This window comes from Nomascus leucogenys, chromosome 13 (assembly GCF_006542625.1).
Source record: "Nomascus leucogenys isolate Asia chromosome 13, Asia_NLE_v1, whole genome shotgun sequence".
NCBI lineage: Eukaryota > Metazoa > Chordata > Mammalia > Primates > Hylobatidae > Nomascus > Nomascus leucogenys.
Genome location: NC_044393.1, coordinates 17872445 through 17887675, shown reverse-complemented (window position 1 = coordinate 17887675; position 15231 = coordinate 17872445). Strand labels below are relative to the sequence as shown.

Sequence of the window (15231 nt, the reverse complement as noted above, 5' to 3'; positions counted from 1 at the left end):
TATATTTGCTTTCCTGTGCGTGCATACAAATGTGCATATGACTGAGAATGAGAGCATGGAGTTGTATGTTCATGCACAGCAGTACATTTGAGGGTATGCACATATATGTGCTGTGTATTTGAGTGGGAGTTTCTGGCGACACACATATGTTAGTGAATGTGTATGAATATATGCCTGAATGGGAAAATATGTTTGCTTATTGAAGAGCACCAGTGGACACACACGTACATGCATGTAAGCGAACTTATCTATGGCAGGCATGTGCATGCTCTGAATAAAAACATGAGTGCACACATGAGAGCTTGCCTCCCGTGCATGCATAGCATGCTGGCATGTGTCCACATTTGCAGACCTGCAGGGATATGCTCTATGTGTATCGCTGTGAACATGTCTGCATTGTGCCCACAGGTGCGAACACGTCTGTGGGTACAAAGTGTGCATGCATCATGTGCTGGCATGCTCATGCACACGCTGGAACATGAGCCATCTCGCCTCAGAGTGAGGGCTGACAGGGTTGCATTTTTGAAAGGCTCAGTGACCAGTGACAGAGCTGGCCTGGGGGTGCTTGCTGGCAGGAGGAGAGTGGAGCTGCTGATTCGTGACCTGGGGGTGGGCTGTGATGACGGCTGGCTGATGGATGCAGGCGCTTAGACACCCTCTATGACAGCAGCCGGCTCTCTGAGCTGCCTGAATCAGGAGGTGGGAGTTTAGTTCTTGACCTGTGCTGCTCAATGCTGGCTTCCCACCTCCCTGGTGCTTGTCCACAGCCACGTGAGGACACACACACATTGGTACACACCAGAGACACAGACCCAGGCTTGGACAGTGGCCAGCCAGCTAGGCCCCTCTGTCCATCTTGCTCCCAGCTCTGCCATCCCCCTGGAGTGCCTCCCCTTCTCAGCAACATGCTTTTCTGTCCTCCCAGAAACTTCACTCAGAATCAGAGTCACCTAGGCCCTGTGCAGAGCCATGGCGGGTGGGAGTGTAAAATCATTTCAGGCCTTTAAAGGCTTCGTGTCCTTGGGCAAAGCATGGTTCATCTGTGAGCCCTGGGTTCCTCATCTCATCTTCATAAAACAGGCCTAATGAAAGCACCTGCTTAAAATTAAACAAGGCAAATTATGTAAAAGCACTAAACACAGTAAACACAGTGTCCATTTTCCGTGAGATTTACCTATCTTAGTATTAATTATGTACGGTGCTGAGAACAGGGCCTGGCATGCCGCAATGCTATATAACTGTGCTGTCACCGTCATCACTACTATCGTCGTCGTTGTCATTAATATCCCTGGTTCTGAAATGCTTGGCCAATTGCACATCAATTCTTGCTCAAGACCCTAAATACTCTTTTGTCACATGATAATGATGGTGATGATGATGATAATGACAGTAAAAGGGGAATATTTTTCTTTTCATCTTCCTAGATGCCTTGTAAGAAGGGCAGGCATAGTAAATGGAAGGCTCTTTATTTTCTAAGCTCCTTGATAGAGTTGGGTTTGCTCATTTGGAGCTTGGAGCTGGCATGGTTGTTTTTCTGCCTAACACAGAGAGGATGTGGAACTCTTGGGGAACCTGGTGGGAATCAATGAGACAGATGACCAAAGGCTGTGTGTCCCATAAAACCCTCCTCTGTGACCCCCAAGTCATCAGAAAAGCTCACAAATGCTTGGCATGACTAGACACCTTGTGCAACCCACTGAAAGGACAGGACTCACTGGATTTCACTGTGGGCTGGCTCAGCACCCAGTGGCGACAGCAAGCGTGGATGCAGGAGCTGGAAGCAAAGGGGATCGAGGGAACGTTACCTTTTCCTCCACACACCACTCTGGAACGAGCAGAGGCTTGAGGACTTCTACACGTTGTGGAATGCAGTGGTGGGTAGAGGAACGAGCTCTCCCAGAGCACAGACAGGGACTTTTGGATACACCCAAGCATAAGTTTGGGGCTTCCTGTGTGCTGGACACTGTGTGTGCTGCTGATGGGGTTTTTTTTTTTTTTTTTTTTTTTTTTTTTTTTTTTTTTTTTCTTATGGGGTAGGTTCTGGGGGCCAGAGCACTCGGGTTTAAATCTCAGCATCTCCACTTATTCGTCATTTGATCTTGCACAAGTTACTTAACCTCCTTGTGCCTCAGTTTTCTCACCCGTAAAACGGGGGCTGCCTCATTGCATTGTTGTGGGATTAAATGTGTTAATTTATGTAAAATGCTCAGTAAGTGTCAGCTGTTGCTATTGCATTTTATCCTTATTGCAACCCTATGAAGTAGGTGGTCTGAGCATATGCACTTTATGGATAAGAAAACAGAGGTACACAAAGGGTAAATAACTTGTCTGAAGTCACACAATGGCCAGGCGTGGTGCCTCATGCTTGTAATCCCAGCACTTTGGGAGGCCAAAGAGGGAGGATCACTTGAGCCCAGGAGTTTGAGACCAGCCTCGGCAGCATAGCAAGACTCCATCTCTACAAAAAATTAGCTAGGTGCGGTGGTGCATGTCTGCAGTCCCAACTACCTGGGGGGCTGAGGTGAGAGGATTGGTTGAGCCTGGTATATTGAGGCTGCAGTGAGCCATGATCGTGCCATTGCACTCCAGCTGGGCGACAGAGCAAGACCCTGGAAAGACAGACAGAAAGAAAAGAAAGAAAGAAAAGAAAGAAAGAAAGAAAGAAAGAAAGAAAGAAAGAAAGAAAGAAAGAAAGAAAGAAGAGGAAGGAAGGAGGGAGAGAAAGAGAGAAAGAAAGAGAGAGAAAGAGAAAGAAAGAAGGAAAGAAAGGAAGGAAGGAAGGAGAAAGAAAGAGAGAGAGAGAAAGAAAGAAGGAAAGAAAGGAAGGAAGGAGAAAGAAAAAGAGAAAGAAAGAGAAAAAGAGAGAAAGAAAAATAAAGAAAGAAAGAAAGAAAAAAGAAATCATATGGTGGGTAAACTACAGAGCCAAAGGCTCGGAAGGTGAATATGGATAAATAATGTTCTTTATTTCTGGCAAGATCTTTGACTCTGTGTGACCTTGGGTAAGTCATTCTCCATGTGTGAGGTTTAGAAAGTATGGTCAAGGGACCTATGACTTCATGTCCATGTGTCCCTCTGGACATATAATCTGCCCGTAACCTCCTTCTTGGCAGGGTCAGTATCTGCTAAGGCAACCAGTGCACGTGGAAGGGACAGGCTTGGAGCCGGGGGAACCTGTGCCACCTCTGCTCTATCCCATACTAGCTGGGAGACCTTGAACCAGCCACTTTATTCCCCTGGGTTTCAGTTTCCCCCTTCTACAATGGAGCTGGCAACCAACCTCAGAAATGCTGTTGGGCTTCTGTATATGAGAGCTGGGCACACGGGGCTGAGAGAGGTGGCTGCACATCTCCCCAGGGGTCCCCAAGTTACCATGCCCATTTGTAGCATAAGCTATAGGAACCATGGGTTAAAGGTCCCACAGGGGATGATTTGGGGGTTCCCAAATATCCCTCCACTTGGGCTTACCGTGCTAACGCCACATCCCTGCCACTGGCCACTCTCAATGGACTTTAGAAGGCATGTTCAAGTTGAGCAAGTTATCAAGCTCCTAAACCTGGCCTTCAAGTTCTTTTCACAACTACCTCCAACCAGCCTTCCCTGCCTCACCTCCCACCACTCCTCCACCCTGTGATCCAGCCCCCAGGGCCACACACCCTTCCTGAAGCTGCCACACGCTTCTTGCCTTCTCTCCCCACCAGCCTTTGCAGATGCTCTTCTCTCTGCTTGGAATACTCTTGCTCGCTTGGCCACCTCACATCCCATACTCATTCTTCAAGACTCAGTTGAAGTTACTTCCTCTGGGAAGCCCTCCAGAATTACTCAGTCTTTCTTTAGTGCTTCCAGGACCTTATTCTGTTAATTCTGCTACAACTCTTACCAAACACATTATTTTTGGCTGCTTCAGCTCCCTGATCCACTTCCTTCCTCCAACTTAGGTCTTGAGCTACTGGAAGGGAGGAATTACCTATCATCTATGTAACCTTCGGCAGTTTACTACTCTCTTAGCCTCAGTTTCCTCATCTGTGAACTGGGGCTGACAGTACCTACATGAGAAAAAATAATGCAGGTAAGGCACTGGGACATACTAGCCATCTCTGGATCTACCACAGTGGACCTTGGCAAATGTGGAGGGAATGAATGAGAGCTCCCTGGGAGGGTAAGAAAAATAAGGCTAATAAGCATTTATTGGGAACTTTCCACATGTCAGGAAGGCACTGAGTTCAGAGCTTCACATCCACTATCTCCTTTAAGACTTTTAATAATCCTTTAAGGAAGAGACTATCATTACCCCCATTTTACAGATAAGGCAACTGAGGCTTCAGCAGTGGAGGACCTTGATGAAGGATGCCCAGCTAGCAGGAGCTGGAATTCATGTTTGATCAATGTGGAATGAATGAATCACTTGGGCATGGGGGGAGGTGGGAGGACAAATAACCTGTATCTTCTAATCATATGGTTTTAGAGCTGGAAACTCTTCAGGTGACTTAGTCCAGGGATTCTTAATTTGGGATCCATGAGTAGGGAGACTGATGGGTTCCAAAGCCAGACAGATAAGGTCCCCCCATCTTGCCCAGTGGTTTCTGACCCCTCTGTCTCCTGCCAATCCTTGCATCCACTCAAGTCCTGGAGTCACCCACTTGTTCTTGCTTGGCTCTGCTGGTATTTCAGTGTGGTCTGAGACTCCTGAAGGCTCCACAGTTGCTGGGAGTGTCCTTATCCCCCACGGAGGGCAGGATCAGGAGCCGACCATTGCAACCCTTTCCCCTCCCCTCGGAGATGTAGGGAAAAGGGGAAGGGCATCTGGAGCAAGGGAGAGAGCTCAGACCTTGGAGGCAGACACACTGGGTTTCTAAGAACCACAAAGATAAGAATAGTAACAAAGGCTAGCATTTATTGAACACCTACTATGTGCCAGGCACTGTCCTAACCACTTGACACATATGAACCCTTTTTTAGCCTCACAACTCTTCGAGGTAGGTTCTGTTATTAACCCCATTTGACAGATGAGGAAACTGAGGCCCAGAGAAGTGAAGTGACTTGCCCGAGGCCAGGCAGATGGTCAGTGCCAGAGGCTCTGCCATTCACTGGCCAGGTGCCCTTGGACGGGTCACAGCCACTTCTCTGGGGTCCTTTCCCCTTCTATTCCGTTCAGGACACCACCTCATGGTTTCTCTGACGACTGAGCTGGTCTCTGTGCAGCGTCCCAGCACACAGTAGGTGCTTAGTAAATGAACAGCCTTCTTTCCTCTTAACTCTGATGGGGGAGACCTGGGGTGCGGGCATCTCAGCGGCGTGCTCCCTCCAGCATTCTCCCCCAGGCCAGGATTAAGTGACCCACCCCTTCCTGACTCTGCAACGCCACCCCCATCTCCCATTCTAACCCCGGAGCCCGGAGCCACGCCGTGCCAGTCTCGCCTCAGTTTTAATGCCGTTGGTCAGAATCCCGCACCTCTGGGCTCCAAAGCTGCACCCCAGAGGAGGAGGAGTGGGAGAGTCCGCTCCTAGCAAGTCCCCCCCTCCGTCCGGCCGCCAAGGGAGTGTTGGGGGAGGGCAGGGCAGGGGGTCCGCGGGGGAAACGCGTTGTCCTGGGGCCCCGGCGTGTGCTGGGCGGGTGAGCAGCTGCGCCCCGCCCAGGGCGCGGGGCTAGGAGGCCTGGGCTTCGTCGTCCCCGCGGTGGCCGGCGTAGAGCGCGGCCAGGGGCCGGAAGCGCGGACCCCAGCTGCTGAGATAGGTGAAGTCCTGCTCGGAGCCCGACGAGCCGCTGTGCAGCGAGCTGAGCGAGGCGGCCGGCGAGTCCGCGCCCTCGAAGGCGTAGGTCTGGAAGGCGTCGTAGGGCGGCACCGACAGGTCCCCGTCCGCCAGCGCCACCTTGCGGCTGATGAAGTCCCTGAACACTGAGAAGTCTGGCTCGGGGCTCGGCGGCCCCTGCGGCAGCGAGTGGCGCTCGGAGGGCAGGTGGGCCTGCGGGGGGCTACCCGCGCCGCCGTCCGAGCCCCCGCCCGCTCCCCCGCCCGCGCTGCCGCCCCCGTCGCCGCCCTTGAGCTCGCCGAAGTCGTAGAGGCTCCGCAGCGCCGACATGTCGTAGGCTTCGGTGTCCTGCTCGCCGCCGCCTTCGTCGTTGTATTTGATGACGTTGTCCCGCATGTCCTCATCCTCGTCCGAGCTCAGGTGGCTCTTGTGGTGGCGCCTGAGGGTGAGGATCAGCAGCACCAGCACTGCGAGAGGGACAGAGGGGGCGACTGAGGGCCAAGCCCCGCCCAGGGCATTAAAAGGACCCTCTACCCCATCTCCTCCCGCCTCCCACCAGCAGAGTGGGACAGAGCCTCAACATTCCTACAGATTTCCTGGATTTCTGTTCAAAAAGCCATTCTTGCAATCAGAACTGAGCTGAGTGTTTGGAGAGGTAGTGAGCTACCCATCTCGGGAGGTATGCAAATCGAGGCTAGATTACTCTGGGGTGGAGGTGGCCAGTGGGAGAGCAGTGGTTAAAGGTCTTCCTGGGTGTTGAGGCCTGAGATCTCCCTTCTCAGCTCTATGAAGAGATACACTCTCTGAGGACTCTAGGTGCTGGGGGTGTGTAGCAGGCAGCTGAGAAACAGAAGGAGCTGTGGGAGTGAAAGATGTCCTTCACCCTGACCTCTCTTTCACCCTCACCCTCCTCTGCCACACCAGAAGTCTTGAGCTCCTACTCAACCCTTTGGTTCTCAGGTCAAGACCTGCAGGAACCCTTCCCTGAGATCTACAGGCCAGGTCCCGTGCCTTCCCCTCCAAGATTCCCCAGGACAGGGCTCCTTCCTCTATCATACTGGTTCTCAAAGTGCAGCCCCTGGGCAACAGCAACATCCCCCTGGGAGCTTGTTAGAAATGCAGACCCTTGGATCCTGGCACGGATCTTGTGGCAGTGGAGGGGGATCTGTGTTTTAACAAGACCTGCAGACCTGAAGAGGCAGCTCGAGTTTGAAAGCCACAGCTCTGTCATAGACCAGACCCTGCAGTGTGACCAGGTCTGTGTCCACCCCAAAACACACACCCTAAGCTACCTTTGAGGACCTGGGAAATGTTCCTCTATCTTGGTGCCTGGCATGCAGTGAGCACTTGAAGCATGCTTGTTGAATGAATGAATGACTGAAGGAAGAGGTGGATGGAGACTTGGGTAAGTGAATGAATGCTTGTCCCCTCTTGGCTTTCCTCACTTGATTTCCAGGACTCCACATTCTCCTCCTCCTCCTCCCACCTCACTGATCACTCATTCTCAATCTTCTAAGCAGGCTTCTCCTCGCCTCTCTTTAACTCAGATGTCGTAGGATTCAGACCTCTGTTCTGTATCCATGCTCCCTCTCTTGGAGCTCTCCTTTGGTCTCAACGGCTTTAAAAGTTCCATTTAGAAACCGACAATGCCCATATCTCAGCCTCCAGCCTGGACCTCTCCCCTGAAATCTAGATTGTACATTCAATTTCCTACTCAACATGTCCTCTTGTTGACCAAGCGAATCTCAAACTTAACAGGTTCAAAGGTGAAATACTAATCTTTCCCCCTTCCCCACCTCGAGTCTCCCCCACCTCAGTGTTAGGAACCCCGACTTTTCAATTACTCGGGGCTTTTAAGTCTCTTTTGTTGAGTGTTAAATCTCAGTGTCTAGTACATGGGAGGAACTCACTGGATGGATGTATAGGTAAATGATGATGGGTGGATGGACAGACAGATGGACAGACATGTACCAGGTACTGTGCTGGGCACTGGACTCTTCTTGCTCCTCTAGACAGCTCCAGTGGCCACAGCTGGCTGTGAGGGCCATGGGGCAGGGCACCTGCTCACCACCTAACAACGTGGCTTGTGACAGGGAAGAGCACGAGAGCTGGGGACAGGTCCAGAGGGAGGGCACAGGGAAGGAAGGTGTCAGGAGAGAAGTGGGAAAGATGGATGGATGGCTTTCAGAGCCGAGGCTGGGAGCTATGGAGGGGGATGCCCGCAGGAGCAGATGGTGAGGTTTGCGGGCGGCGGGCGACAGATGTGCCAGGCCTGATCAGCGATTCCACCCGTCACCTTTAGAGCACTGATGTGCACTTTCTTCGTTTGTGGGCAATTAGGCAGAAATTTGTTTGCACTGCCTCGGAAAATGAAACCGCTGTAAAGTGCACCCTCTGGAAAAAGGGTTTCTGAGCCATGGGCTGGGGTCGGGAGAGAAGGTGCTGGGGGTGTGTAGCAGGCAGCTGAGAAACAGAAGGAGCTGTGGGAGTGAAAGATGTCCTTCACCCTGACCTCTCTTTCACCCTCAACCTCCTCTGCCACACCAGAAGTCTTGAGCTCCTACTCAACCCTTTGGTTCTCAGGTCAAGACCTGCAGGAACCCTTCCCTGAGATCTACAGGCCAGGTTCCGTGCCTTCCCCTCCAAGATTCCCCAGGACAGGGCTCCAACTATGAGGAGCCTGCCCAGGGCCTCTGCCGGGACCTGAGGAGGTACAGCCTGGCCATAGGCAGGTCCTCAGAGGGTGGACAGAGGCCATGCCAGTGCTAGCCAGTGAGGGTGGGGGGAGGCAGCTGACATCTCCCAGGGAGCAGAGCAAGGCTGGAATCTGCACTTGGACCTCCCTTGAGCTCCTCTAGCTTTGGCCTCAGTGCCCTTCTGTACTTGGGTGGTTACAGCTGTGACAGGTGGCATATGGCCACTCAAATCCAGGTTAGCTTCTGAAACTTGACCTCTTCACTGGGGACACTTTGGGGTGCAAATTGCTGCTAGTGGGCTGGTACCAGTGTAGATTTTGCCCCCCTCCCCCACCACCAATGACTTGAGATTTTGCTCTCAGTTTAGATTCATAGCAGGTGGTGTAGTTAGAGGAGCAGAGGACACAGGGTGAGAAGACCTAATATCAAATCCAAAGATTATCCAGTACCCTTACACCAGCCACCTAACCTCTCTGACCCCCAGCGTTTTCATCTGAAAAATGGGATGATATGCCTGGCCATGTGCTTGTGAGGTTCACAAGAGCCCTTTTTACTAAAAGTCCTACATAGAGACTAAAAAAGGACCATTCACATGAGAAAATTTTTAAAAAATATGCTAGGGTGAGATTTGGGCTACGTAGGGGGTGGGCCACAGTGAACTCATCCCTGGAGTTGGTGGCGGGGCCGCTATGGACTTAGAAGACTCCTCATGGGGGCTGCTTGTTAGAGCTTGGAGATGGTTTGGCCAGCCCATCTTCATGTGGAGAGGGAAGCTGAGGCCCCATGGGGGCTGGTTAGGAAGGAAACCCAGGACCCCAGGATGGGACCAATCAGGCAGGGCTGGGTGGCTCTCGACGGACTCACCAACCAGGATGAGAACGCAGACCAAGAGGGCGATGAGGGCGCCGGGGCTGAGGGAGGCGGCCATGACAAAGGCCGTGGTGTTGCAGGACTGGATGGCGCCGGAGCTGTCGCAGCCACAGATGCGGATGGTGAGTGTGCCTGTGCTGCTCAGCGTGGGTGGCCCACTGTCTACTACCAGGATGGGCAGGAAGAACACGTCCTGCTCCTGCCGGTTGAAGCCCATGTGCTGCGTGTGCACTGCAGCGGTGTTGTCTGTTCCGGAAGAAGGGGGAGTGGTGTGACTTGGGGCTGGGGGTCAGCATCCTTGTCTTAGCCACCTCCTGATTGCATCGTGAGATTTGCCTCCCTATGCCCCAAACTACAGCCTCCCAGTGGACTCACGGGTCTCTTCTCTGATCTCCCAAAACTCTATTACCAGACGCCTCCAAATTCTGCCCCATGCTGCCCAAAGATTCTGTCCCCCAAAGTCTACCCTCAGCTGCCCAAAGATCCTGTCCCCATGTAGCCCACAATTCTATCCTCAAACCATCCCAAGATTCTGTTTTCAGCTATTCTAAGATTTTGTCCTCAGCTGTGCCAAGGTTCCCAGCTATTCCCAGATTCTGTCCCCAGCTAGGCCAAGGTCCTGTCCCTGGCTATGTCTTTTTTTTTTTTTTTTTTTGCCATTTGTCTCAACAGCTTGTTTTTGCTCTAGATTCCACCCCAGCTTCCCAGCATATTCTGACCCTAGGAGTCCTATAGGGTCCTTGGGTTGTGGTTTGTTGGGCCCTGACAAGTCCTGGGTCATCAGAAGGGACTAGGAACTCTGGCTGGCATCTGCCTTTGGCTGTGGGATCTTTCTGTCCTTCATACCCCAAGGCCAGTTGAGAGTCCTGGAGCCTGACAAGGAGTTTCTGCCTAAGAGGCTGAGCCTAGAGGGCTGGGGGCGTGGTGAGGGGCCGGATGAGGGGCCCTGGAGCGTCGAGGCCTTCTTCTGCACATCTTTCCTTTTCACACAGGTGGCCAGAGAGGACAGTGAACAAACACAAATGGAACTCATGGCACTGGTTCAGCCTGTCACCGGGGAAGCCAGGCAGGACGCAGGGGGATGGTGGCTGGCCTTGGAGCACAGGCTGAGGTGACAGGTGGCACCCCTTTCTCCGCCCTTTCTGCCTCCTTCACACCTGTTCTGTAGGAGTCAGGCCACCTGACCCTCTGTCATTTTGATGGCCTCTCTCAGTTCTGCACATGCAGGGGTATGAAGTGCCCAGAGCTCCAAAGGCTGCTGCCCCTCCCTTCACAGCCAAGTCTGCCAAAGGGGGCCCTGCCTTCCGGCTGGGGGCCTTCAGTCCTCCTTCTCCCTGCGGTCTTCAGTCTGCTCTTTCTAATCTGAGAGCCAGATATGGGAGATCTGTTGGCAGCCTGGGTTCCTTACCCTGCTTCATGGCCCCAGTTAACCCAGTCCCTTCCCCAGATGCCCCCAATTCAGTGCCCCAGATCTGGCCTTTCTCATCATGGATGCTATGCAGGAAAAGGAGCCCTAGGAAGGTCTGACTTGTGGCCTTTGGCACATCTCAGAAGTGGACTGCAGGTCCAGATGCAGCGCGACTGGCCGTGAGTTGGAGGCTGCCCACGAGGTGCCGGGGACATGAGGGTTCATTCCATTAGCCTATCTCCTTTTACACACATTTGGGAATTTCCATTAAAATGTTGAAAAATAATGCAAGTCTATCATTTACTAGCTGGGGAAACCCACTGAGTTTCTCTAAGCTTAAGTTTACCCATCTGTAAACTCAGAAAGGGTATCATGCAGGTGTGAGGATTAAATGGTGTAATTCACACATAACCCTTAGAAAAGTTCCCAGCCCATAGAAATGCTCAATAATGCTGGTTAATATTTTTTCAGACTCTGCCCCCATCTTCCCTGTGCTGCACCGGCTGCCGGATCCCTGTCTAGGCTGCCCTGCCTTTGCTCATAAAGTTCCCACTATCTGGAACACCCTCTTCACCTTCTTGCCTGGGCAAATTCCTCATCCGTCATGCTCCAGCTAAATGTCACCTCCTTTCTTGTGGCCTCCTTTCTCCGCTTCCCTGGGAAGGAAGGATTTATGGCTCCCCCCCTCCCTGCTCTGACTATGCAGGTGCCATGCACAGTTCTGTTACAGCACTTGTCACGTTGTCTTAAGTTAGTGTGTGCCTGTTTCTCCACTGCATGGCCGGCCAGGGCTGGCATGGAGCCAGTCTTGAAGAGCAATCCTTGAATGAACCACAGCTTTTGGGAGAACTGGTAGTCTTGGGTCAGCCCCTCAGGTCACTGCTGCCACCCTGTCCCCAGAGCTTACATGGGGTGGTCACACTCGATGGCAGCTCTGGCGGCCACCTCAGCCAAACAGAAGCAATTAAGGCAGAATCTCAGGCTCTTGGGTTGGAAAGCCTTGTGAACTTGGCAAGGTTGAGTCAAGTTCGACAGTTCAAACTGGCTACACTCAGGCTTGAACTCTAGCTCTCCCGCCAAAGGGTGCGTCAACCCCAGCTGGGAAAAATCTGCCTTCTGCAGGGGAAGAAAGGGGGCTGGAGGGCAAGACGGGAGAAAGAAGGAATGGCATGGGACCCATTTGCACTGAATGGATTTTTTTTTTATGCATCAAGGACTCTGCATATTTTAAATACATAGTAATGTTTAATCCTCATAACCTATTAAGAGTTGTGGCATTATTCCCATTTTGGATACATGGAAATTGTGGCTCAGAGACAAGTGACTTGTCTGAATTTTTCCAGTGAAAGCATTCTTCCTTCCTTCCATCCATCCAACAAATCTTTTTTTTTCTTGAGACAAGGTCTCACTCTGTCACCCAGGCTGGAGTGCAGTGGTGTGACCTCAGCTCACTGTGACCTCGGTCTCCCAAGCTCAAGCAATCCTCCCACCTTAGCTTCCTGAGTACCTAGGACTACAGGTATGCACCACCATGCTCAGCTATTTTTTTTTTTTTTAGTTTTTAAAGTTTTTTTTTATGTGTGTATGTGTGTGTACAGATGTGGTCTCATTATATTGTCTAGGCTGGTCTTGAACTCCTGTGGCTCCTCTTGCCTCGGCCTCCCAAAGTGGTGGGATTACAGGCATGAGCCACCATGCCTGGCCTCCATCCAACAAATCTTTATTAACGACTACGTGCTAGGCACCATGCTAGTGGCTGCAAGAAAACAATAGAGAGCTAAGCCAGCCTGCTGCTAGTCCTGGATCAGAGCTCATATTTTCGTGTGAGAAACAATGCTAATCAAATAAACGCACAATTTAGTCTACAATTACAAACCATGGTGAGTGCTGCGAAGGAAGAATATAGGAAGAGCACATAACAGAGCACCTGAGCCAGTCTAGGAGGTCGGGGAGAGCTTCTTGGAAGAAGTGATATGATTCCTGAGCCTGAACAATGAGTTTAGGGAGAGGAAACAGCGTATGCAAAGGTCCTGAGGTTGGAAGAAGCATAACACACTCAGGGACCCGGGACACTCAGAGGACACTCAGTCCTTTGTGGCTGGAGGAATGAGGGTAATAGCTACAATGAGTCAAGACGAAGCTGGAGGAGGAGGCAGGTGCTCCTTGTGGAAAGCCTGGGAGGCTGTGGTAAGGAATTTGGGTCATTTTCCCTTACTTCCCTCCCTCCCTCCCTCCCTCCCCTCCCCTCCCTCCCTTCCTTCCTTCCTTCCTCCTCCCTCCATCCCTCCCTCCTTTCTTTCTCTTTTCTTTCTTTCTTTCTTTCTTTCTTTCTTTCTTTCTTTCTTTCTTTCTTTCTTTCTTTCTTTTTTCTTTCTTTCTTTCTTCTCTCTTTCTGTCTCTCTCTTTCTTTTCTTTCTTTCTTCCTTTCACAGAATCTTGCTCTGTCACCCAAATTGGAGTGCAGTGGTGCAATCTTGGCTCACTACAACCTCCGCCTCCTGGGTTCAAGCAATTCTCCTGCCTCAGCCTCCTCAGGAGCTGGGATTACAGGCGTCTGCCACCACGCCTGGCTAATTTTTTTACTTTTTAGTCAAGATGGGGTTTCATGATGTTGGCCAGGCTGGTCTCAAACTCTTGCCCTCAAGTGATCTGCCTGCCTCAGCCTCCCAAAGTGCCACGATTACAGGCATGAGCCACCACTCCTGGCCAGAACTTGGATAATTTTCTTAAAAGCAACAGGAGGCCATTGATTGGTGGGCTTTAAGCAAGGAAGTGACCTAGTGACAAACCCATTCATTGAACAGCAAGTAGGAATTGAGCATCATTTCTCTGTCAGGACTATTCTAGCCCCTGGGGATACTGCAATGGACAGAATGGATGTGGTCCCTGTCCTTGCTGGGCCTGTGTTCTAGTTGAGGCAGCTTATCATCTAAAATGCAGGAGTCGATGTGGAAGAACAGCCAGGAAGCTCTCGTGTGTTTTAGGTGTGAGATAATAGTAGTAGTGGAGGCACAGAGAAGTAGGCAGATTTGAGAAATGAGCGGCTGGCTCTGGCTCAGCTTCAGATTGCCAAGCAAGAAGAGGGATGTTTGTCTCTCAGGGTTGCTGTCTTGGGCCATGGGACCATATGTTCTGGGAACTCTGGTCCCCACCACTCCTCCACCCCATGAAGGGGAATCCCCAGGCATCATCTCTGAACGCATCAAGCTGCCCTCCTGGGCAGCAGCTGGCTTCAGTTGGGGAAGCCTCTGGCCACCCCAGTCCTGTACCCCACCCTTCTAGGTGGGATCTGTGCCCAGCACTGCATCCATCCATCTGGCCTGACATACATCAGTGTCAATCCCTGGCTGCAAAGGCAATATTTATAAATCACGTTTCCAAACTGGCTACACATTTGTACAAAGAAACAGATGGGTTGGGGTAGCCGTTTGTCACCTAGGATATTTATACAGTGAGGAGGAGGGGGCTTGGCAAGTAGTGGGAAGGGGCTGAGGGACTGGAGGAGGAGGCCTTCCACGGCTGCTGTGACCTCAGCATGCTGCTGCCACCCTGTCCCCGTAGCTTACACCAGGTGGCACTCTGGATGGCAGCTCTGGTGCCCCCGCCCTCCCCCAACAGCTAAACAAAAGCAATTGAGGCAGAATCTCGGGGCCCTTGGGTTGGAAAGCCTGGTGAACTTGGCAGAGTTGAGCCAAGGCTAGCTATGTTTCCTGTGACCAGCTCAGGATACTATTGGAATAATGAGTAGGCAGGGCTGTATTGGTTGTTAAAATATTGAAATACTTCCAAAAAATGTTTAAATAGCTGTTGACACTAAGCCCCCCAAATCTCTCCCTGCTGCCTCAGCCTTTTCCCCAGGCAGCCTCCCAACTTTGACACAATCAAGCCACAAAGGAGTTAATGCCTGGTGTAGTAGGGTTTCCAGGGTCCTGCTCCAGGTTTTGGTCAGCGTCCTTTCTGATTGGCCATCTGAGCTGCACTGGTTGTTAAATGTGTTTATTATTTTTCATTACTTGTTTTTAATTATTGATTCACTGAGACAAGGTCTCACTCTGTCTCCCAGGCTGGAGTGCAGTGGTGCAATCATGGTTCAATGGAGCCTCAAACTCCTAGGCTCAAGTGATTCTCCTGCCTCAGCCTCCTGAGTCACTGGGACTACAGGTGTGCACCACCATGCCCAGCTAATTATTATTATTATTTTTAAAGAGATGGGTTTTCACTGTGTTGTCCAGGCTATTCTCAAACTCCTTGCCTCAAGGGATCCTCCTGTCTTGTGCTGGGGTTATAAGCATGAGCCTTACATATTTTTAACAGGACTCCCAGGGGTACAGATGGGTCTGGCTTCAGAGGCCACTAAGGCCTCCGCATTGGGTGTGAGTGTGTAAAGGCCTTGAGAAGGATCCCAGGCCAGAAGGAACCCACGTGATCTGGCCCCCTCGCTGACCACATCTCCTCCCAGTCCTGTCTCTTACTCACTGTAATCACACAGGTCTCCTCCATTCCTAA

General features: G+C 51.5%; 1 protein-coding gene across 1 annotated transcript in view; it reads right to left on the bottom strand.

Moving 5' to 3' along the window:
- Positions 1–4868: 4868 nt before the first annotated feature.
- Positions 4869–15231, bottom strand: part of CDH22 (cadherin 22) — a 134650-nt gene continuing 124287 nt past the window's right edge. The window contains exons 11-12 of the mRNA XM_030825605.1: positions 9312–9563; positions 4869–6218 (exon numbers count right to left, since the gene is read on the bottom strand). Coding sequence (XP_030681465.1) covers positions 5647–6218; positions 9312–9563 — 824 coding nt within the window. The 3' untranslated portion in view covers positions 4869–5646. The remainder of the gene's footprint in view (positions 6219–9311; positions 9564–15231) is intronic.